This window comes from Balaenoptera borealis (genome assembly GCF_965194805.1).
Source record: "Balaenoptera borealis genome assembly, chromosome: 4".
In the NCBI taxonomy this organism is placed as follows: Eukaryota; Metazoa; Chordata; class Mammalia; order Artiodactyla; family Balaenopteridae; genus Balaenoptera; species Balaenoptera borealis.
The window spans coordinates 47688886-47714249 of NC_138861.1; the positions used below are offsets into that span (position 1 = coordinate 47688886).

General features: G+C 37.9%; 1 protein-coding gene and 1 long non-coding RNA gene across 8 annotated transcripts in view; one reads left to right on the forward strand and one right to left on the reverse strand.

Annotated features, from left to right (window-relative positions):
• LOC309628314 overlaps positions 1-25364 on the forward strand; it is an 882984-nt gene that overhangs the window by 508995 nt on the left and 348625 nt on the right. The gene's annotated exons all lie outside the window — the stretch shown is intronic.
• KLHL2 (kelch like family member 2) overlaps positions 1-25364 on the reverse strand; it is a 126030-nt gene that overhangs the window by 15963 nt on the left and 84703 nt on the right. For all 7 annotated transcript variants that reach the window (XR_014244304.1, XR_014244305.1, XM_082391141.1 and 4 more), the window contains 3 exons: positions 10611-10720; positions 6154-6270; positions 4818-4967 (listed from right to left, as the gene is read on the reverse strand). Coding sequence is in view for 5 of the 7 variants with exons in the window: in XM_082391141.1 (XP_082247267.1) it covers positions 4818-4967; positions 6154-6270; positions 10611-10720 (377 nt within the window). In the remaining 2 variants the exon portion in view is untranslated. The remainder of the gene's footprint in view (positions 1-4817; positions 4968-6153; positions 6271-10610; positions 10721-25364) is intronic.

The window sequence follows — 25364 nt, forward strand, 5'->3', positions numbered from 1 at the left end:
ACATCAACAAAGGGGACACATGTATGTTAGAACTACAGTTCTATTTTCTAGCACATTTAGTCAAAAATAAGGATATCAGAAACTAAGTTTCTGATCCTTCAAGCAAAAGCAGTATTTAAGCCAAAAACAGCAGGCAGTCAGCACTGGCAAGGCTGCAGTGTCATAGGGCTTGCTATAAACTAGATCCCAGCTTTGTAAGGACCAGGGATTAGATCTCCACAATCTAGGAAAGCAGACGGAAGTGAAATTTATGTTAGGGGGTAGGTGGGATGAAAAGGACAATAAGGTATTAAAGAAAGATGGAAGAAGGAAAAAAAAAAACCTATTGAAAAAGGAGGACTAATTGAATTGTTCACAAGAGAGCACAGATTCCCAGATGTCAAGTAAAGAGACCTCCCTGGATGCCCCACAAATAAAACAACCAAGAGGACAGATAATGGAGATACTAGAAATCATAACGAATGAATGAACCACAGTCCAGCACTGAGAATAAGTGAGGTCGATAAACTTCTTCAATTCAATTCAATCCAACAAGTATTTATTAAGTGCCTATCTTCCATATTTGATCAGAACTGTGCTAAGATGTTCTACATAAGAAATGTAAGACAGGGTCTCTACCCCCAAGAGCTATTAGATATCACTAAGGAGACAAGACTCTAAAGTACTTCAAGAACTATATACAATTATATGTGACCAGAAAGCTATGATTGGTTATAGACATTAATTGCTATTCCTGATCAGAAAATGAAACATAGCCATAATTTACTGAAAGCTTCCTGGAGGGAGTGGAACCTTGAGAGATAGATGGGATTTAGCAATCAATGTGTTTGTCTTTTAATGAGTATAAGTGGGCACACTGGGCACTCTTTGGAAACACTGAAAACACAGCTGTCAATTCAGAAGAACGTAAAAGTTAATGATGTCACGTGTAGAACACTGTAAAGAATGGTAAGGACCTGTCAAGGGAAAAGTGAGATGACAGGAAAAACGGATGTTCAAAAGAAACAAAAAATCAAAACAAACAGAAGATGGAATGACTCATGCATACAAAAAGGGAAGGTTTGCAACCTTGACTGAGCAATGACCTACCTGTACTTGGAACTATAGAAAGATGGGTACACAGAAATCAGAATAAATCTTGTTTCCAAAAAGAAGCCTATTTTAGTAATTTATTTACTGTAAAGTATAAAGAATTTTAAAGGTCTTAAAAAGAAGACTGAATGTAGCACAGTTATATAATTTTTTTCAGACCTGCCATTCCTCTAGTGTTGAATACAAATAAATAAAAGGAAGAATTAACAAAGAAAATCTGCAATACCCTTCCCTCCTAATCCCAAAGGGAAAAAAGGGAGGGGCAAGGTTATGAAATCACAGAGGTGCAACAGACAGTAAGATCAATCCTGTATCTAGAGGTCTACAGAAGACCTACCTGTGCTTAACTTTTAAACTCTGCCCGGCAGTTAGACAACAGTTGAAAGAGGTTTGGTTAACATCTCTGATGAAGATCAGTTTAAAAAAATCTCTGAAGGGAATACTTTTCAAATAATCCTTGAGAAACAATACAGTTTATTAGATTTCATGATTCTCAACTATGAATCTTGTGATTTCCACACAATAGTTCACTTCTTGTAGATCAAAATGAGGATGGAAGGGAATATGTGCTACCGAATATAGAGAAAAGTAGTAATATCTGTCCTTTACTCACCCAAGAGAAGTAAAATGGGGTGAGGATTTGGAACTCCAGGAATCAGAGATAATGGGGAAAGGAAGAATGTATAATGGGAAGACAAGAGCAGGAGAGCAGGGATATTTGTATGAGATCAAGAGACGGTGATAAAAACCACTGTGCTACTAGCATCGAAAGAGGTGTCATGACTCTGACACCCCAATTATTTGTGACGCCTGATCTGAGAAACATCATACTAGTTTATGCTAATGCAAAGGAATAGAAAACTGGGAAGACATTTGTATGGAAAAGTTAAATGTGATGTATTTAAGGAAGGCAAGAGGTCGGGAGTTACACAAATTCAAGTGACCATCCTGAAATGTAGATCAATTAAACTTTGTTCTTTCATTTTCTTCACCTATTAAATATTAGTTTAAAATTGCCTCCTGAAATACCAAGTTTCATAATTTTCCAACTGGAAATCTTAATAGATATCCCGGGTAAAAAAAATAAAAATATATATACAGAAATAATAAGATAGCATTTGTAAAAATACAGATTCCAAAGATAAAAAGAAGCTAACAACAAAGCACAGTAGCAAAACATATACAGTTTTTCATTATACTGTCCAAATCCAAGAGTGCCTTACACAATCCCAAGACGGTTTACTGACAATACAAAACTAATACCTGAGATATAAAAAGATCTTTCATGCAAATTAGTATGCGTCCACAGAATCAGAGGCTAATTAGTCACTGTCATGGTAGAAACATTATCTATTATTCCAGCATTGCTACCACATTTTGTCTCATAGGTCTTACTACGATTATGATATGTCAGCAAGAGAAATTAATCTTTGCCTCATTCTTACCTACCTATTTAGAATTAATCTTGAGTACAACCACTCTAAAATGACAAACAGTGCTATTGAAAAGTGTCCAACACAAGCACTTTTGCAAAAAAATGTGCAGATAAATAAACTTTGAGGAGAGACTATGCAAATGCAAAATCAGGAGCTGAGTAGCTCCCTGCTACCTGTCAGGTCTGCAACCCTCCTCCCCAGCCACCCTGAGAGAACAGAAGAGAACCTTCATGGATCAGCATATCCACCACAAAATCAGAGCTAAAGAACTGAGAAACCGAAAGTTTAATACAGTTAGGAGGGTCACTCCAAAGCCACAACCAGAGAAGCCCACAGAGTGTCAACTGAACAGATGATCACAACTCTACATAAGCAAAAATACTTGATAGGATTTTACCAAAGACTCTTTAGAATGTTTTCAAAAGTGACATGCTTATTACAGAAATTAGAAGAGAATTAGTTTTCACTCTAAAGGTTAAGGCATAGCTAAAGATAGCAAAGCTAAAGATGCCAGCAGAGGGAATATGCAAGTTAAGAAGAGATCTTTTACAAATATGAAATGTTTAAAAAGTATTAAAGATAAAACAAGCTATTTAGAAGGAAGTTAAAAAGACCAGCATAAAAGAAATAATAATTCAAATGGGCTAAGGCTATGAACAACTTTTATAAATCTATTTTTTTGTAAGAACAAAAACTGACACCAAATAATATGGACAAATATGAAGTAATGAAGACTTATAGAGATGGCTACTTATAAAAGGAGGTAAAAGGGTATTTGGAAAATGTAAACACTTATAAAATTGGCAGACCCAGATGGCATGCATACTAGGGTGTTAAGGGAACTAGCTAATGTACTTACTGAGCCACTTACAATTATTTTTGAAAAATCTTGGAGAACTGAGGAGAGATCAGAAAATTTAAAAACGGCAAATACCAATTTTCAAAATAGGGTAGGAAGTGAGTGCCTTGTAAATACTTTTTAAGTGATAATAATTCTCAGTAAAAATTTAGAATATTTTGAGAAAAGCATTTGAACTTCCAGGAGCCTATGAAACGATGAGTAACACGCAGAGGGATGTTAAAAAAAAAATCATGCCAAATTTGAATCTATATGATCCTGAATCTCAATAGATGTTATATGCCAAATTATTTACTTTTTGGCTTACATAATAAACATAATCATATAGACTGAAACTTCCTACAAACGGACTATGTTGGTAAGTGGGTATTTCTAATGAGGTATCACCAGGGAGAGCACTGAAGTCCATTTTAAATTAAAATATTTACTAATGATCTAGAAAAAAGGAGGGAGTAGCACACTGGCAAAATACAGTTGGTTCTAAATTGAGAACTCTTGTTAACACTGGGTAAAACAGAAAAACACTACTAATATGGATTTGAAGCAATTAAAATGTAGACTCCAAAAAAAAATAAAATTGAAAAAACACTAAATAAAAGCATTAAAGTGAAAGAATTTAAAAGATTTAATTTAATGGAAAGATAAAGTAATAACTAAAGGTGATATAAGAAAACAGTGGATAACAGATTGTCTTATTTCTTAATTCATCATTGCCCCAAACACACATGAGAGCTAAAAATCAATACATAAATAAAAGCATTATATTATGGGTCATTCTGATTAGACCATACACAAAATGGTGCTTAAAGTGCTGGTCTCCTAGTACTGTAAAGATGCAAACAGAGCAGAAGGAATTGCAAACAGAGAGACAGAAATGAGGGGTTATTCGTAAGGAAAATTAAATCACTAAGACATGAATGGCTTCAACTAAAAAGATAAAGGTAGAATATGAACTTTCACAGAGGAATTACATGAACACTGGAGATCTGGGAAAACATATGGAAAATCTACACTGAAATGACTATGTATGATGTGTGAGTGAACCATCAAATAGTACACAACAGACAATAGGAAGGAACAAAAAGAACAAGCTAGCATCCTAAGTTCTTAGCAATTCTGTGAAACTAGTCGGTTTTCAGTTATTATCCAAACATGTAGCTTACAAAGAAACCTTTGTAAAGAGCTAAAAAAAAACTCAGAAGGGACAAATACCAGTTGCCTCTGTTCCAGAAGAGTGACATCATGTGGTTTATAAAGATTACGTGATTCAAACAATCCCCACCCTCCACAGACAAAATCAATAGAGAAGTTGAATTATATACACTTCAATGAATTCCTGGGCACATGGAAAATCAGATGAGTAAAATATTAACAGCCTCACTATGGGCCTTTCAGATGAGGTAGTAACAAGTATGAACAGCAGATCCTACTTTGGGAAGGTTCATGGGTGTCCTCAGTCGGGTCCGGACACTCTTCATTAATATACGCTGCTCTGTTGGTAGCAGATGATACTTCATAGCTTCAATGAGGTAATCTTTGCAAGCACTGCTGTTCTTCACCAGTGCTTCTTCCTCAACCCTCTGGAAGAAAAAATCAGACCCACCCCATGAGGGGATAGCTACTTCATGCTAAGACTGACAAAGAAACAAGTAAAGTAGAGGAAAAAAGCAATAACTATCCTCCCTGGTTCAGTCTAAAAGTCACAGAGGAAAGTTTATAAATATCACTAAAAGAAAAGTAAATGATGCCCCCAAATGCTCAAGTATCTGGTCTGCAGAGCAAAATATTTATAAGTAATAAAGAAGAATTGCAATGAAAATTATATACTTCAATGTCAGCTACAGAATAATCTTTGGATAATATTATGTTCACCTATTGTTATCTTTAAACATTAAGCCAAATAGTAAGAAAAATAAGAAAATTTAGATAATGAGTCCTTCAGGTGGGGGAGGAAATATTTATAAATTAAAGACGTCTTTTTAAAACACAAATAAAATTTCCAGAAAAGGAATTCAAAATACTTTATAACAATGTGCCTACACCACAAATAAAACTTGTCCTTCCTATCCCTGACGTCAAGTGCAGGACAGATTTTTTCTGTTCATTTTCTTAAAGGCAGAGTACCAATGATTACACAGATTACCACAAATAATGAGGCTTCAAGAAATTCTAAAATGATCAGATCTAATCTCCTAATAAAGAAATGTTTCATTAGATGGTTTCAATTATAAATTAAAATGTTGAAATGTTCCTAGTAGAATGTTAATAATAAAACAATAAATTTAAAATTGTTCAGAGACCACTAAAGATCCATTTATTGCTATTTATTTCAAATAACCTGGTTTTCCTCAGTTTAGAAGTAAAGACAGAAACCAAATGCAAGCCACTGAAACTGTGAAGGAAAATTAAACAGTATTTGGGTTGAACGCCAAAATTCCATTTCTACAGAGCAGTCAGAGCAGGCTATCAAAAGGAAAGCAAAGGAGATGCAGAGCAGTGACACAGAGCCACAAATGCATTTATTTACATGTACTTAAGTCACCACAAATACTGCCTCCATAAGCTCTAGTACTTGCTTACTCAAATCAGAAATAGGGAAGAAGCAAACCTGTAAGACTGGGAACTGCCCCAAGAGTTAGCAGCTGCCAAGGACAGCAGGTGCGTTTACTGCTCTCTGCCTAGTTACCACTGTGTAACAGGAATCTACATGCTGTCAGCCCAGTGACATGGAGTAGGTGTACTCATGTGTTTTGCAAATGCTTTTACCTGAACTAAATATTCCCGAGGAAGCAAAGGTAATCGTACATGTTCCATCAGCCGAGCCATAAATTCTTGCCTTACATCCTTGTCATGATTCACCCAAGCTATTACTGCTTCAAATACCTTGCCGAAAATACAGGGGAAAGAAAAATAAGTAATGAGTTATGTACCAAGGCATCTGAATAAAATACAATATTACATTTTATACACAACTCTTGCTAAGACATCCAAGTTTAATCCATGGCTCAAGTTTTTCAAATCCTGACTTAATGATGCACTTGAAAAGTACATCCACTCCATTTCTTTCTTTGCTTTTTATTTTTTTCATTTGGTACTTAGTATGTACTTAATTTAAGGGGTACTCTCAGGAACTTTTAGATAACACAGTATTGTTAATTGTTAGTCACATTATGTCTCTAGAACTTTTTCATCTTATAACTAGAAGTTTGTACCCTTTGACCAACATCTCCCCGATTCCCCTACTCCCAGCCCCTGGTAACCACCACTCAACTCTCTTTTTATGTGTTTGACTTTTGAGTCTGCATATAAGTGAGATGATAACAGTATTTGTCTTTCTCTGACTTATTTCACTTAGCATAATGCCCTCAAGGTCCATCCATGTTGTCACAAAAGGCAGGATTTCCTTCTTTTTATGGCTGAGTAATATTCCATTGTGTGTATATAGCACCTCTCTATCCATTCATTCAGGTTGTTTCCACATCTTGGTTATTGTGAAAAATGCTGCAGCCAACACAGCAATACAGATATCTCTTCAAGATTCTGTTTCTATTTCCTTTGGATAAATACTCAGAAGTGGGACTGCTGGATCATATGGTAGATCTACTTTTAATTTAGTAGGTACTTTAATAAATACTTTAGTACCTTTACGTATTTAGTGAGTACTTTTTGCTGGGTATTTACTACGTATTTCATGAAGTACATTATCTAATCTTCTTGAACTTGAGTGGTAGCGGTGATAATTTGATGATATATGATCTAATTCATTGTTGACAACCTTTCCAAATTGAATTTGGTTCTACTTACCTAGATTTAAATCTAAAGTCCCTTTTGAATAAAGTACCCAAAATAATAAAGCAAAGTGATATCTGGAATGAAAATCATGTACTCTTAGCAACAACTCATTTTTTGGCTTTTTCTTTGGGTTTACAAACAAATGTTGGACCATATACTTCTAAATCAAGGATCTGCAGAATAGATTAACTCTCTTTTGTCACAACAGTAGAATGTATTAAAATATAATATTTTATATTAAAAATAATCAAAATAATAAGGGCATTACAACATATACCTATGAGAAAGCTAATAAGCTATTATGAAGACGGTATTTGACTACATAATTTCCTTCCAGACTGATGAATATACAACACAGTAATCTTTAAAGGGTTGTAGAAAATGTTTGATGATATGTAAATGAATAACTGGGAAGCAATAAATAGGTTATTTTGATGCAGGTATAGAGCAAGAAGCTAAAAATAATCTACATTATAATTAATGAGCCTCTTTAATTCATTCAGTCACCAAGTACCTCTATGTGCCAGATGCTAGAAGATAAAGAGGGTCCTGTCAATTCTATCTGCTAACTATTTCTCAGCTCTGTCTTCTCTTCTCCACCCCTCTTTCTACCACCCTATACCAGATCCTATTGCTCACTGGTAACTTCAACATCCTCCTATCTGACCCTCACCCCATTTTTGGTCCATTCTGCACACCACCACTTTGGAGCTAGTCGCCAAAAATGGTCCCTAATAAACCACTTCTCTGGTATCCACACCTTATGTAGTAACCTCCCACAGGAATCTAAGCTGGCCCTGTGTAACCAACAGAAGGTTGTGGAGGCAGTGCTGTGGCGTTTCTGAAGCTGGGTCATAAGCTGCCTCTGGTCTCTTGAAATGTTCATTAGGGGGAAGCCAGGTGTCATGTAAAAAGTCTGATTACTGGAGATGAGATGCTATGAGACCCAAGCCAGTCATAGAGAGGAAGGGGGGGTGGGGAGGGTGAGATACCAACCAATACCTGGCCCAGGAGCCAGGTAAGTGAGTGAAGGAACCATCCTGGGTGTTCCAGAAACATAAGATGCCACGTGCAGAGGGACTGAAGCCTTGGGTATGTGGCTCCAGTAGAATAATACCACCTGTCAAGCCAACCCAGCTGAAGCCCCAGGCACTGCAGAGCAGAGACAAGCTGTCCCTATGTGCCCTGCATGAATTCTGCCCACAGGCTGTGAGCATAACGACATGGTTGTTTTATGTCCCTACATTTTGGGGTGGTTGTTATGCAGCAGTAGAAAACCAGAACAGCCTCCGTGACATTTCTACAGTGAAGGCATTATCATGGCACTCTTCTACTGATTAGAACCCCTCAGAGGCTCTTCATTACCAGGATAAAGTCAATTTTTTAAAAAAAATTTTATTTATTTTTGGCTGTGTTGGGTCTTCGTTGCTGTGCGTGGGCTTTCTCTAGCTGTGGCGAGCAGGGGCTACTCTTCATTGCGGTGCACGGGCTTCTTGTTGTGGCTTCTCTTGCTGTGGAGCATGGGCTCTAGGTGCGCGGGCTTCAGTAGTTGTGGCACACGGGCTCAGTAATCGTGTCATGCAGGGTTTAGAAAGCAGGCTTAGTAGTTGTGGTGCACGGGCTTAGCTGCTCTGCTGCATGTGGGATCTTCCCGGACCAGGGCTTGAATCCGTGTCCCCTGCACTGGCAGGCAGATTCCTATCCACTGCGCCACCAGGGAAGTCCAAGTCAATTTTCTTTAACATGGCTGAGAAGGTATTTTATGTCATCTTCCCACCTTATCTCCTACTACTGTGCCAAACATACTGTAAACTCTAATTGTACTGAACTAAAAGAATGCAATCATTCTTTCACAGCTCTTTACACTTACATATTCTGTTCCCTCTACCTGGGCTGCCCTTCTCCTTCCCACCCATCCTTGTTTCCCTGGCAAACTCATACGCACTTTTAAAAACTTGGATCATATATCTGAGCCACACTGAACTCCAATCTGTATCCAAGGAATGATTAAAGGCTCCTTCTGGACCCCCTACAGCATTCTGTGATCATTCATTACCCCACTGGTTGTCCCTGTAGTCATGAGTAAAGGATTTTATTTTGTCAATCTTCTTGTATGGAGGACTCCATGGCAGTGTCTGGTACACAGTAGGCACTCAACACACATCTATTAAACATGAATAGTAGTGTCTTCCTCTCCTCTATATTTCTGGGGTGTTAAGATTATACATTTCACAACCACTTTCACATATTTTTTTATTTGGTAAATATTATAAGAAATGTGTCTTTTTGCCCCCAAGCAGTATGAATATCCTTGAGGAAAAGAACAACAAAGTTTATACAACGAATCACACAAAGGAAAAACTCAAGTTTCACTTCCTCCAAACACTGCAGGTTCATAAGCTTTTGCCCCGATTCCCACAAGCTACAAAACCTACCCAAAGAATAAAACCCACTGAGAAGCTTCTCCTTCCACCGATACAAAAGGTGCAGGTGGCTGAAAAAGGCAACCCCAACTTCGGAGAGACAGGCTACAACCAGACAAAGCAGCTGCACAGGGCTCTGGAAGGGGGGAAGGACACATGGGGAGGGTGGGATGTAAGCTGCAGGGGCACATCTGAAGGAAGAGGTCAGTCTGGAACTAGCTAAACTTTGTCACCTGGGTGACTTTGTCCAACTCACATGATGGTTAAATTACTTTGGTTTGAGAATATTATGTTTATTTATTTATTTATTTTTAAAGTGGCTTCTTTTTATTAATTAATTAATTTATTTTTGGCTGCGTCGGGTCTTCGTTGTTGCATGCGGCCTTTCTCTAGTAGTGTTGAGCGGGGGCTACTCTTTGTTGCGGTGTGTGGGCTTCTCATTGCGGTGGCTTCTCTTGTTGAGGAGCACGGGCTCTAGGCATGCAGGCTTCAGTAGTTGTGGCACACGGGCTCAGTAGTTTTGGCTCATGGGCTCTTGAGCGCAGGCTCAGTAGTTGTGGCGCACGGGCTAGTTGCTCCATGGCATGTGGGATCTTCCCGGACCAGGGCTTGAACCCGTGTCCCCTGCATTGGCAGGCGGATTCTTAACCACTGTGCCACCAGGGAAGTCTGAGAATATTATGTTTAGATCACAATTTTTCCAGGTATCTAGCTGTGAGAAGAAACCCAGTTCCCCAAAGGCCCTCTGTTTCAGATAGTTCAATGTATGCAAGCTCTTGCTGTGGGGTCAAGCACAAAACTCTGGTGTCTAACCATTTGGGGAAGCTCCTAAGGAATGAGAACACAGTTATTTACACAATCAACAAGTCAACTAGTGGAGTTTCTCAACTTCCAGATCAAAGATCACTGGCTGCCACTACACATACAGGATCACAAAGTTAAAAAACAAAGCGAAAGAAAGGAAAAATACTATATCACTGTACACTGGAAAAAGAAAAATACACTTACCTTCTCTTCTGAAGAAATGGTAAGTTTGTCACTCGAGATTAAGCTGCACACTTGTTCAATGCCAAGGTTGAGAAATTCTTCACTAAGTACGACATCTGCAAAATGTTGCTCTGTTTGGAGGTTACAAAGAAAACCCATTAACGCCCCATTCTATTACCATAGTTTCAAACTGCTTAAAAAAGAAGAGGTTTTTTCTAATCTAACCCATGAAGGAGAAAACCAAGTGTACTTCCTTAAGGCAAGAACTAACAAGACAAACCCAAACAAACTCTCCTGGGGAAGTGGTCTGTACTTGAGTGACAAAGTGGAAGCACAGGCAGGAAGGTAGCCTTACTGTACGCTAGGCTGAATCACTTCTGTTTTATAAGGGGGCGTTTTAGAGTTAATCATCTATCTATTCCTTTTCTGGTAATAAGACTATCAGTGTTGAAATTTGTAAAACCTTTTGATTACATAAATCAGATAAATTACATGGTGTTATTATTCACACACTTAAATGTATTATGTAAAACATTAGAGGGCTTTAGGACATAACGGGGTAAGGAGGGGAAGCTGCTTCAATTGAAAACCAAAGACTAAACAAGGAAATCTTAAATGCTGGTCAGTCTGAATACATAACTCTGAATTCTATGTAAGCAATTTACTTGGGGATCAAGTTACACTATTTTATACCCTCAATTCCTTTCCAGAAACCAGTGAAATTAGTAATTCTTAAAACTGAAAAAGAAACACTTTCTTTGATTTCACAAATATACCCACTCCTCCAAAGGGGGGGAGGGGGTACTATTAGTATAATCAATGACTTAAAAACTTAAAAAAAAATCAACTAATCATTTACAAAGTATCCTTTCCTCCAAATCTAGCTCTTATTTTAAAGCGTGAGCTCACAAGGAAATATGGTGGTCAAATCCCAGCTCTGCCACGTGCTAGTCTGTAAAACCTTGGGCAAGTTTTGTAATTTCTCTAACTCTTGGTTTCCTCATCTGTAAAATGGGGATAATAAAAATACCTTACATAACAAGATTGCTGTGAGGATTAAATAAATTAATGGCTTGTAAGCATCTAGAACTGTGTGTGGTAAAGGGTAAAGACTCAATAATTTAGCTCTTATTGTATTGTGATCCCTATATTCTAAAGTAAAAATCTGCTAGGAATTCTAGGTATTTTCTAGGTCTTTACAATTAACCATATTCTAATAGTAATTTTTTTCAAAGCCTTTTTTTTCTAAGGTGAAATAAAAGATTCATTTCAAACGTATGTTTCAACATACCATAAAAAGGGTTAGTTGGCTTCCCTTGCAGAGAACACAGAGCAAAGCAATGCCCCCAAGATTGGAGAGATCAACAGGAGAACACAGGGAGCTGCAGCTGATTGAAACAGAGACTCACAAGTGGAAACCGCATGGGAATCAGTGCGAGGGTAGGAAAACCTCAGCGGGGACAACTCTTGAGAGTTAAAAACTCCAGGGGGACCCAGTCATAGGGGGATCCCCACAATATTGTGAGATTTCCTCCAGGAGCTCGACCAGGTTTCCACAGTAAATATGAGAGAAGAATCCCCTCTGGCTTCTGGTAGGGGGAGGAGAAATGAAACAATTTGAAATACCCAAAGCAGTCTGTTCTTAATAAGGCCTGCCCTCAGGAGAAACTAGTTAATAACCAGAGCCTAACTGACCCAAGGAAGGGAAACACCCAACTCCAGCCCACTCCAGCCATCCTGTCCCACCTAGGGAGGGAGAAAGAAACCCGAGAAACATTTGTCAAGTTCACAGTCCAGAGCCATAGGCTCACTAACAAACTGAGACCTAATCATAGGAATACAGAAGGCTTCCCTCCCCACATCTCACTGCCACATCTCTAAAGGCCTGTTTACAGCAGTTCCTTTCACTGGGTACATCATGTCTGGCTACCAAGAAAAAAATTACAAGGCATCCCAAAAGGCAAAAAACACAACTTGAAGAGACAGAGCAAGCATCCAAACCAGACATGGCAGGGATGCTGGATTTATCAAACTGGGAATTTAAAACAACTATGATAAATATGCTGAGAGCTCTAATGGATAAAGCAGACAGCATGCAGGAACAGATGGGCAATGTAAACAGAGAGATGGAAAATTCTAAGAAAAAAGTAAAAAGAAATGCTAGAGATCAAAAACACAGTAAGAAAAATGAAGAATGTCTTTGATGGGCTGATTAGTAGACTGGATACCGCTGAGGAAGCAACCTCTGAGTTTGAGGAAAACGGTGGATACATGTCATTACACATTGTCAAAACCCACAGAATATACAACACAAGTAGTGAACCATATATACTATGGTCTTCAGCTAATAATAATGTATCAATATTGGCTCATAATCTGTAACAAATGTACCACACTAATGCAATATGTTAATAATAGCAGAAACTGTAGGAAGAGGGAGGACACAGGAAGAACTCTCTGCACCGCCCACTCAATTTGTCTATAAAACTACAACTGCTCTAACAAATATTATTAGTTAAAAAAGAATGCACTGATAAAGAACATAAATGATTAATTTGTAACTTAATTTGTAATTAATCAAAAGTCAATGAAAAAACTAAAATTAGTATTTGAAAAAATACAAACGAAAGATTAAACTTACATTTTTAAGAGATATCTAGTCCTTATAACATAATATTACTTCATAATAGTACTTCAAAACCTACTGTGAATTTTTAATAGGATTATAGATTTTAATAAACCATCATGATTAATTACAAAGGTCCTTTCTATATCTGAAATATGATCCTAATAGTTCCTGACCTCACAAGAAGTTTACACAAAAAAATTATTTCAGAAGTTTTTATACATAAAGAAATAAGGAAAAACTTTTTTTCAGTGGTTGGATTTGCTTTTTAAAGAATGAACATAAGAAAAGCATACAGAGATTCTTTGTATTTAAAGTTCCCAAATATTGAGAAATTCATTTTAGTGAAAATTTGGCAAGTAGCATATAAACTTAAAAATGTTTATGACAGCAAATTGGAAATTCAAAGATAAATACACAATAGCTACTGAACAAAAGACAAGTGAATATAAACTCTTTTCCCTAGTCATAAAATATTTTCACTTCCAAACATAGGTCTGTAATGATTTTGCACCAAGCTTCTTTTACAATTTTAAAATCTGAATCAAAGAAAGAGATTACTGGCCTCCCTTTTTATGGGGGAAAAAATCTCTAGTGGTAACAAACACAACAGAGAGAACATAACTTTTCTATATCATGACTGTATAAGTTACCCTAGACTCCGCCTCATTAATCAGAAAAATGGGCTTACTAAAAAACAAATCTGGTGACTTTTTAAAAATAATCAATTACTTAAATTTAGAAGTAAGGGCATTAGTAAACTTTATCCAAAGTCAAGTTTGGGCTCTAAATTCATTGTGTACTCTTTACTAGTGACTAAAGGAGTTTAAGAGGGCAGGAAAAGTAGTCAACTACTACAACTGTACCGTCGACCTTCCCATATCCAGGGCTGTGAAACTCAACTGTATTCATCCTACATCATTTTATACAGGGGACCTGAGTATTGACAGATGTTGGTATCAGCGGGTCTCCTGGAACCAGTCTCCCAAGGATACACAGGGATGATGGTATTGCGAAAACCACAACACAGCTGTTATTCAAACAAATGAACCTGAGGACCCTCACCAATTACAAAAAAACTAGTCTAAATGAAAAGTGGAGAAAGATGAAATGTTCAAGGGAACTTTCATTGCAGAAAGTCATATACATATTTTTAAATAGTTCCAACCCTCACATACGTTCTACTTTCTACCTTAACAACCTCTCCTCCTCAGTAAAATCTTTCGGTATTGGTATCTAATGTTTACCCCTTCACATTAAGCTTTCTTTGGAAAGGTTTTGGCAATTATGTGGAGCATCACTAAATATGGAGGGCAGTATCTGGCAACATCAGGAGTAAATTAGTTTACTGTAAGGCCTGCCTTTTCTCTATTTATATGAACAGTATGAATCTTCAAATGTTCTGCTGTATTAACTGACAGGCAATTTGGCAGGACTCTTGCTGGTTAATACACCCCAGGCACCCAGACACACCAGATGACTGGCTCAGTCACTGTAAGGCACTCTGGGGCACGAGTGATATTTTAAATGTCTTTGGTTACCCAGGTTTGTCCTGTGAATAATATTCTTAATTTAATGTCACCTAACTTGGGCATTTACTGATCTTTCCCACTAAACCTGAAGATTCCACCTACCTACCTACAACAATTCACATAATTTATATGGCCTGACTTCATCCCACACATCAGCAGAACTCACGGTTATCCTAGGGCCACTGTCCCTGGCCCAACCCTCACTGTTTCCAGAACAGCTTACGCTTGACACTGCCAACTGTCTGCTATTTTATATGTTCTGAAGCCTTGGTCTCCAGATCCTATTGTTTCTTATCAGTCCATGCTTGCTCTGCATGATCCTACCAACCTTAAAACTTTAACCAATTCACTCAGTATCAAACTAAAAACATTAAAAGTAGCATCCATTCTTTTTGATGTGATGGTAAATAGGATTATTTCCTTAATCTCTCTTTCTGATACTTTGCTGTTAGTGTACAGAAATGCAACAGATTTCTGTATATTAATTTTGTATCCTGATACTTTACCAAATTCATTACTGAGCTCTAGTAGTTCTCGGGTAGCCTTTAGGACTTTCTATGTACAGTATCATGTCATCTGTAGACAGTGACAGTTATGGGACTTCCCTGGTTGCGCAGTGGTTAAGAATCCACCTGCCAATGCAGGGGACATGGGTTCGATCCCTCGTCTGGGAAGATCCCACATGCCGTGGAGCAACTAATTCTGTGCACCACAACTACTGAGCCTGTGCTCTAGAACCCGCGAGTCACAACTACTGCGCCCGTGTGCCACAACTACTGAAGCCCACGTGCCTAGAGCCTGTGCTCTGCAACGAGAAGCCACCGCAATGAGACGCCCGTGCACCGCAACCAAGAGTAGCCCCCACTTGCCGTAACTAGAGAAAGCCTGAGCGCAGCAACGAAGACCCAACGCAGCCAAAAAAAAAAAAACACACAAACAAACAGTGACAGTTTTACTTCCTTTTCAGTTTGGATTCCTTTTATTTCTTTTTCTTCTCTGATTGCTGTGGCTAAGACTTCCAAAACTATGTTGAATAAAAGTGGCGAGAAGGACATCCTTGTCTTGTTCCTGATCTCAGAGGGAATGCTTTCAGCTTTTCACCGTTGAGTATGATGTTAGCTGTGGGTTTGTCATACTTGGCCTTTATTATGTTGAGGTATGTTCGTTCACTCTATGTCCACTTTCTGGAGAGTTTTTACCATAAATGGATACTGAATTTTATCAAAATCTTTTTTGGCATCTACTGAGATGATCATATGGTTTTTATTCTTCAATTTGTTAATGTGGTGTATCACACTGACTGATTTGTGGATACTGAAAAATCCTTGCATCCCTGAGACAAATCCCTTTTGATCATGGTGTATGATCCTTTAATGTATTGTTGGATTCGACTGGCTAGTATTTTGTTGAGGATTTTTGTATCTGTGTTCATCAGTGATATTGGTCTGTAATTTTCTTTTTTTGTGATATCTTTGTCTGGTTTTGGTTTCAGGGTGATGATGCCCTCACAGGACGACTTTGGAAGTGTTCCTTCCTCTGCAATTTTTGGAATAGTTTGAGAAGGATAGGTATTAACTCTTCTCTAAATGTTTCATAGAATTCACCTGTAAAGCCATCTGGTTCTGGACTTCTGTTTTCTGGGAGTTTTTAAATTATTCAATTTCATTACTTGGTCTGTTCACATCTTCTATTTCTTCCTGGTTCAGTCTTGGGAGCTTCTCTCCATTTCTCATTGAATTTTAACTTTTCCACCTTTGGAAGGGACAGGAAGGGACAATAGGTTTGGCTACTGTGCTGGTCCAGATTGCCAGCAGCAATACCATCTAGCAAATGCTTCCCCTTCAGCCCACTCCCATTTACATAGGGTATCATTCCATAGGTACTGAACTAGTGGTCTATCTCAACCACTAGGTAATACAGCTGTATTCACTGTCAACCCCAAGTTTGCCAGATGGGGTGAACGCACAATCTATCACATTAGGCCTTTAGGAATCCTGATGTAAAAGTTTAAAAGTACAGTTAAGGTTTCTTGCTTAGGAATCACCCCTGCTTCTGGCCCCTGCAACTGCAGCCCTGGTCCTGGAACCACTGAATCAGGTAGGAATAAAAGGAAGTTGAGGTGTTGTGGGGGAAACTGTATAGTCATACCAGCATCTTCTCGCACCTCTTCTTCCCCAGATTCTTCTGAAAAGTGAAGGAATCTATCTGTTGAAGACCCTCCCTTGGTCACACCCACATGGGGTGTCCTTACCCCATGCTGAGTGCGAGCACACGCTTGTGAAGACGTGTAAGCCAGCCCTTCATGCCTTTACCTCCCCCAGTTTTAGACAACAAATGTTTCAGTTGCCTGTTCTAAGTCTCTATCAAAGTACTACTCCTAGGATATCTCTCCTAGGATACCTCTTTGCTCATTGTTGGACATTATGGATTACTACTGTGGACTGAATTGTGTTCCCCCAAAATTTACATTTTGAAGACTGAACCCTTAATGTGGTTGTATTTGGAGATAGATCCTTCAAGGAGGTAATTAAATTTAAATGAGGTCATAAGAGAGCCCTAATCCAATAGGGCTGGTGTCCTTATAAAAAGACACCAGTGGTGTGCATGCACAGAGAAAATGCCATGTGTGGACACAGAAGGTGGTCATCTATAAGCTGGGAAGAGAGGTCTCACCAGAAACCAACTTTACTGGCAGCTTGATCTTGGACTTCCAGTCTCCAGAACTATGAGGAGGTAAATTTCTGTTATTTAAGTCACCCAGTCTGTGGTATTTTGTTATGGCAGGAAAACTTTTGGAAATTGCAAAGCACTACAGAATTTAAAGAATCTTTCATTCAATTAAAAAAAAATGTTTTTAATATCTACAAAAAAAAGTAGCATCCAAACCTATTACATTATTTTCAACAGCATATAACATTTCTCTTTTCTTCTTTGTAACCCTTGTGCTATAAGAAAAAAAAATATTTTAGTGAAAAACACTTTGGTGATATAAGCTTCTGGCAAGTACTACTGGAAACTGAGAATAGAGGAGAAATTAATTATTTCTCAGTTAATGAGACAGTTTTAATGAATGGCCAAGAGAACACATATAGCACATCTAAATAATATACTAATAAACTCTTCTCTAAGTGACATTAGAGTGTAGTTTAATCTGCTACCTTCACAATGGTCATTCTCAAACCTTATGCTGAAGATGACAGTTCCACTGTTGCCATCAAACCATCCTGCTTTTTGATTGTGGGCTAGAAATGGAACAACTGTGAGAAATACAGAGTAGTATTACCACATGGACAGGATTCACTATCAAGAGGAACCACTGCACATCTGTGCACGTGCATAGACATGTGCATACTGAAACGGGTCCGTTAGCTACCACCGCCATTCAGTTTTATGCCTCAGAATGCTTTGGGGTAAGGAGAATGGGAAGCGGTTTGTTTTACAGTATCTATAACCAATTCTCTTGTACTAAAATAAAGCAAGTCTTGTCATTTGAATGGGAAAAAGTATAATTCTGTATCTGTTGGAGGAAAAAAACCCTGTTGTCTAACTTGTAAGGGCAAAAGGAGCTTTACAAAGTTGTTATGGGAACATATAAAATTCAAACCACATTTATAAAGGGAATCGCTAGGCCATCTCAGAAGGAAGAGCTTTGGGTGTGATGAGATCACAAATTTTAGTCAACTAATGCAAGACACTTAAAATACGGCAAGCCATTTCCCCAATACATATTAAAAAAAATAGCATGGGCTCCTAACAATACCTTTAATGAATCGGTAAAATCTTGCATGTGTTTCTAAAACATTAAAATAACATAAACCTGTAATGACTGACAGTGGCAGTTCTCAATTTTACGATTCCTATATGCATATTCAAATTTCTAGGCACCAAAAGCAACTGAAAACATGTTTAGATAGAAATGTGTTCACAGGAACTCTGTAGAAAGAAAGGCAAGGTTAGTGTTACCTGTCATTTTATGTGTTCTTTATACAAATCATTATTTGTCTCTCTGCTGCTTAGTTCCTGTTGTTAAATGCTCTAATATAACCACTACTGCTAATAAAAATGATATATGAACATTTCTTCCCTGGCCTCAAGCTACAAAACCATGAAGATCAAAATTAAAAACAAACAAAAAAACCCAAAACATATCCCTACTATGAAACTGTGTACTATTTCATACTGCCGGTAAGAGTATAAATTAGTACAAGCTCTACAGACATCAATATTGAAATCTCATCCTACAAATACACTTGACCAGTTATGAAATAACACATTCCAAGTTATTCACTGCAGCATTTTTAATAACTGCAAAAGAGTTAATTGGTTGGCATTGATTAAAAATGGTACAATTACACAATATTCTGCATCTATAAAATATTCTGCATCTATACAAAAGAATAAGAAAGTTCATGCTATGAAGAGAGTTTCAGGAAATGTTGCCAGTTTGAGGGGAAAAAAGGTACTACCGAAGGAGTACACAGCATATTAGCTACCTTTTGTGTAAAGAAAGGGGAAGGATAACACTATAGATTCATGTACACTGGAAAACTATAAAAGGAACTAATAAAAACACTTCCCTATAGAGGAGGGCATACCTAAGGAGGAGGGAAGTAGGACAGATGTGGAAACAAATTTTTTCAGTGGATAGCTTGGTACATTTTATTGTTATATGAACCATGTGAATAGATTACCTAGCCTCCCTCACCCCCACAAAACAAAAAAACCCCCAAAACTAATACTAGTAACTACATTTGTTGGGGGACAGGGGGTGAGGGGGAATGACGGGCAAGGGTGAAAGGGAGACTTCTTCAATATACACCTTTCAATACCCTTGTGTATATAGTCAAATGATCTTTGATAAGGATGCCAAGACCACTGAAAGAGGAAAGAACAGTCTCTTCAAAAAACAGTGTTGGGAAAACTGGATACCCACCTGCAAAAGAATGAGGGCGGGCTCTGATCTTATACCATACACAAAAATTAATTCAAAATGGATTAAAGACCTAAACCTAAAACCCCAAACTATAAAACTCTAAAAGAAAACACAGGGGGAAAAACTTCATGATGTTTGATTTGGCAATTTTTTCTTAGATATGACACCAAAAGCACAGGCAACCAAAACAAAAACAGATAAATGGGACTACATCAAACTTAAAAACTTTGTGCATCAAAGGACACAATCAACAGAGTGCAAAAGCAACCTATGGGAACTGGAGAAAAATATTTACAGATCATATATCTGATTAGGTGTTACTATCAAGAATATAAAAATAACTCCTACACCTAATAAATAGCAAAAAAAACAAACAATCCGATTAACAAATGGGCAGAGAATCTGCATAGACATTTTTCCAAAGACATTCAAATGGCCAAAAAAGCATATGAAAAGATGCTCAACATCACTTATCATCAGAAAATGCAAATCAAAACCACAATGAGATATCACCTGACAACTATTAGAATGGCTCATCAAAAAGACAAGAGACAAGTATTGGTGAGGATGTGGAGAAAGGGAACCCTCCTGCACTGTTGGTGGAAATGTAAACTGGTGCAGCCACCATGGAAAGCAGTATGGAGGTTCCTCAAAAAAATTAAAAATAAAACTACTGTATGATCCAGAAATCCCACTGCTGGTATATATTTGAAGGAAATGAAATCACTATCTTGAAGAGATACCTGTATTATCATGTTCACTGCAGCATTATTCATAATAGCCAACATATGGAAACGACCTAAGTGTCCATTAACAAATGAATGAAAAAAGATATGATACACACACATACACACTCAATGGAAAAAGAAGAAAATTGGACCATTTGTAACAACATGGATGGACCTTGAGGGCCTTATGCTAAGTGAAGTAAGTCAGATAAAGACAAATATTATATAATATCACTTATATGTGAAATCTAAAACAGCCAAAGTCATAGAAACAGAGTAGACTGTGGCGGTTACCAAGGCTTGGAGGGGTTAGGTCAAAGGGGATTATCTGCCAGTAAGAAGATGAATAAGTTCTGGGGATCTATATTCATTTTTGGTGGAGATCATATCATATAAGACCCTATCTGCAAACAAACAATTTTACTTCTTCCTTTCTGACTGGGTACCTTTTATTTCTTTCTCTTGCCTGATTGCTCTGGCTAGGATTTCCACTACTATGTTGAATAGGAGTGGTAATGGTGGGCACCCCTGTCTAATATCTGATCTTAAAGAAAAGCTTTCAACTTTTTGCTTTTTGAGTATGACATTAGCTGTGGGCTTGCCATATATGGCCTTTATTATGTTACAGTATGTTCCTTCTATATCCAATTTGCTGAGAGTTTTTCTCATGAAAGGATGCTGTACTTCGTCAAATGGTTTTTCTGCATCTGCTAAGATGACTGTATGATTTTTATCTTTCATTCTATTAAGTGGTGTACCTCATTAATTGATTTGCATATGTTGAATTCTATGCATACACTCCACTTTATCATGGTGTATGACCCATTTAATGTGCTGTTAACGTCAGTTTGCTAATATTTGGTTGAAAATTTTTGCATCTATATTCATCAAGGATACTGGCCTATAGTTATCTTTTCTTGTTATGTCCTTATCTGGCTTTGGTATCAGGGTAATGCTGGCCTTGTAAAATGAGTTTGAGAGTTTTGCTTCCTCTTTGACGTTTTGTAAGAGTTTGAGAAGGATTAGTGTTAATTCTTCTTTAAACGTTTGATGGAATTCACCAGTGAAGCCAACTTGGTCCTGGACTTTGCTTTGCTGGGAAGCTTTTGATTTCTGATTCAATCTCCTTATTTGTTATTGGTCTGTTCAGAGTTTCTGTTTCATGATTCAGTCTTCATAGATTGTATGTTTCTAGGAATTTATCCATTTCTTCGAGGTTATATTGGCATATAAACATCCATCATAGGCTCTTACAATCCTTTGCCTTTCTGTGGTATAAGGTGTAATGTCTCCTCTTTCATTATTAATTTTAATTCACATGAACCTTCTTTTTCCCCTAGTCTAGCTAAAGGTTTGTCCATTTGGTTTATCTTTTCAAAAAACCAGCCCTTAATTTCATTTACCTTTTTCTATTGTTTTTCTGGTCTCTATTTCATTTATTTCTACTCTGATCTTTGTTATTTCCTTCCTTCTGCTATCGTTGGGCTTAGTTTGTTCTTCTTTTTCTAGTTCCCTGAGATACAAAATTAGGTTGTTTGAGATCTTTTTTCTTAATATAGGCATTTATCACTGTTAACTTCCCTCTTAGAATTGGTTTTGCAGCATCTTGTAGATTTTGGTATGGTGTGTTTTCATTTTTGTTTGTTTCAAGGTTATTTTTAAATTTCCTTTTTGATTTCTTTTCAGTTGTTTTCTTTTCTTTCTTTTTTTTTTTAATTTCTTTTTTTGACCCATTGGTTGTTCAGGACTGTGTTGTTTAATTTCCAAACATTTGTGAATTTTTTTTTTTTTAAACTTTGGGATTATTTATTTATTTATTTATTTTTGGCTGTGTTGGGTCCTTGTCTCTGCGCAAGGGCTCTCTCCAGTTGCAGCAAGCGGGGGCCACTCTTCATCGCGGTGCGCGGGCCTCTCATTATCGCGGCCTCTCTTGTTGCGGAGCACAGGCTCCAGACGCGCAGGCTCAGTACTTGTAGCTCACAGGCCCAGTTGCTCCGCGGCACGTGGGATCCTCCCAGACCAGGGCTCAAACCCGTGTCCCCTGCATTGGCAGGCAGACTCTCAACCACTGCGCCACCAGGGAAGCCCACGTTTGTGAATTTTTGAATTTCCTCCTGTTACTGATTTATAGTGTTATACCACTGCGGTCAAAAAATATACTTGGTATGTTTTTAATTTTCTTAAATTTGTTAAAACTTGTTGTGTGACCTACCATATGGTCTATCCTGGAGAATGTTCTCTGTGTGCTTGAGAATAATGTGTATTCTGCTATTTTCAGATGGAATGTTCTGAATATGTCTGTTAGGTCCACTGGGTCTAAAGTACGGCTCAAGTCCAATGTTTCCTTGTTGATATTCTGTCCCGATGATTATCCATTGTTAAAGGTGAGGTACTGATGTTCCTGAAGATTATTTTATTATTGTCTATTTCTCCTTCCAGATCTTTTAGTATTTCTTAATACATTTAGGTGCTCCAATGTTGGGTGCATATATATCTATGATTGTTATATCTTCTTGATGAATTGAACCATTTATCATTATATAATGACCTTCTCTGTCTCTAGTTACCATTTTTGGCTTAACATCTATTTTGTCTGACATCAGTATAGGTACCCCTGTACTCTTGTGGTTTCCAATTGCATGGAATATCTTTTCCATCTCTTCACTTTGAGCCCATGTGTGACCTCAAAACTGAAGTGAGATGCTGGTAGGCACCATATATTATTTTTTTGTTTGTTTGTTTTTTTAAATCCATCCAACCAATCTATGCCTTTTGATTCTCCAATCAAATCCATTTACATTTAACATGATTATTGATAGGTAAGATATTACTAATTCCATCTTACAGTTTTCTGGCTATTTTTGCAGTTCCCTTGTTCCTTTCTTCCTCTCTCACTGTCTTCCTTAGTAAACATGGTTTTCTATAGTGGTGTGCTTTGAGTCCCTTCTTTTACCTTTTGCGTATCTACTTTAGGTTTTTGCTTTGTGGTTACCATGAGGCTTACATAAAATATCTTATAGATATAACAATGTATTTTATGCTGATAACAACTTAACTTTAATCATATACAAAAACTCTACCCTTTTACTCCCCCCCTACCTTTTATGGGTTTTGATGTATAATGTACCTCTTTCTACATTGTAAATTCATGAACAAATTATTGTAGCTATAGTTTTTTTTAATACTCTTATCCTTCAACCTTATACCACTATTTTAGAGTATTAGAGTATTCTTAATTTGATTATACGCTTACCTTTACGAGTGTGTTGTATATTTTCATACATTTTCATGTTACTAATAGGTGCCCTTTTATTTCAGCATGAAGAACTCCTTCCAGCATTTCTTTTATGGCAGAACTAGTGGTGATGAACTCCCTCAGCCTTTGTGTCTGGGAAAGTCTTTATCTCTCCTTCATTTCTGAATCATGGACTAAGAAAGGGCACTCCTGGCACTAAGCTGTGCTGCCATGTGGAAGGGGTGACACAGGTGAGGTCAAACTGTTCCTCTCACCCTCTCCAGCGTGTCCAAACTTGTGCTGGTATTGTTGTTTTTGCTCCGATGTAATGCTATATCATCTCCTCTGGAAACCTGGACTTCCAAGAAGGCTCTCTCATCTGTGGGGGATAGTCTGGCTCAGTGTTCTCCGGGGGCTCCCAGACTGCAGTCAAGAGGGGCTGGAACCATTTCACAGATCACTTCAGGATCCACAGCCAGTACCAAGGTCTGCCTGCCTATTGCCTAATGCACAGTGGGCAAGGCTCCTTCTGGGTCCCTTAGGGTATGATGCTGGATCCCACAGCTGCCACAAAGGTACCTTCATTTGTGGATGGATACAGGATATTTGTTGTGCAGGGAGGGAAGGCAAGAATGAGGGATGTCTTATGCCCACGACCAGAAAACATTTATAACCATGTGAAAACATCAGTGATTGAAATTTTAAAAACAAAAAAAATAACAAAATATCCCCAAACTAAGCCTAACTAGTTTCTGTCCCCAGTGAGAAAGAAAAGTGTTACTATAAACAGTCAATGCGTTTTATTGTCTTGACTTCAGTGAACAATCATCTGCTATCCTCTCCTACTTGGGCCACTGCTTTACCTTGCTGGCCTTTACACCAAAGTTCTTTGGAGCAGACCTTAATACTGAAGCCTCTACATACTGATGCACACACATCTTTATCTGTTGAAACACAGGCTCTGGCTCACTTTCCCCTCAAATTGTTCTTTGGAAGTTCTTAAGATTAGTATTTCTCAACCCCTGTGCAGTGTTTCACCCTAAGAACACTCTCTCCTAGCTTGGATTCTATAACACTTTTTTCTACCTTTCTAACTACTCAGTCTGTCTCTATCAGCTCCCTAAAGCTAGGTATTGCCTACAGTCCTGCCTGTCCCGAGTCCCCTTTTCATTTTCTGCTTGTTCTCCTTTAACCATTTCATCCACATTTGTGTGTCCCCAGTTACTGTCAACAGTTGACAATTCCAGAGTCAACCTCTTTCCCAAACCCCAATAACTGAATTTCCAGCTATCTGTTAGTCTCCATATGCTCTGTCTAACCGTCATAGCTATTTTAAACAAATAGATCCACCCCAACACCATTCACCTGCAACACATAAGAGCAGTCCTCTAAAACTCACATTATTCATTGCCATAGGTCACTTACTTTGGCTTCTTTTGCGCTCTGTGGTCTGACTTTTTAATCATCATACATCTTTCCATTGATGGCTTTGCTTCACTTCTTGGCTTGATGCTCAGCAAAGATTCTCTGGCTGAGTGTGCTGATTATCTCCTCAAAACAAATTAATGTCTTCTGCTGGCCAAGCTGTCTTTGGCTACTGCTAATAATCTTGCCGAGTCTGAGAACCTCTAAAGTGATACTGCACTTCACTGCTGGTTGTCCCTTGAGCAATCAAGACTAAGACCTATCTACACCTTCCTCCAGACACCTGCCTCCTGACC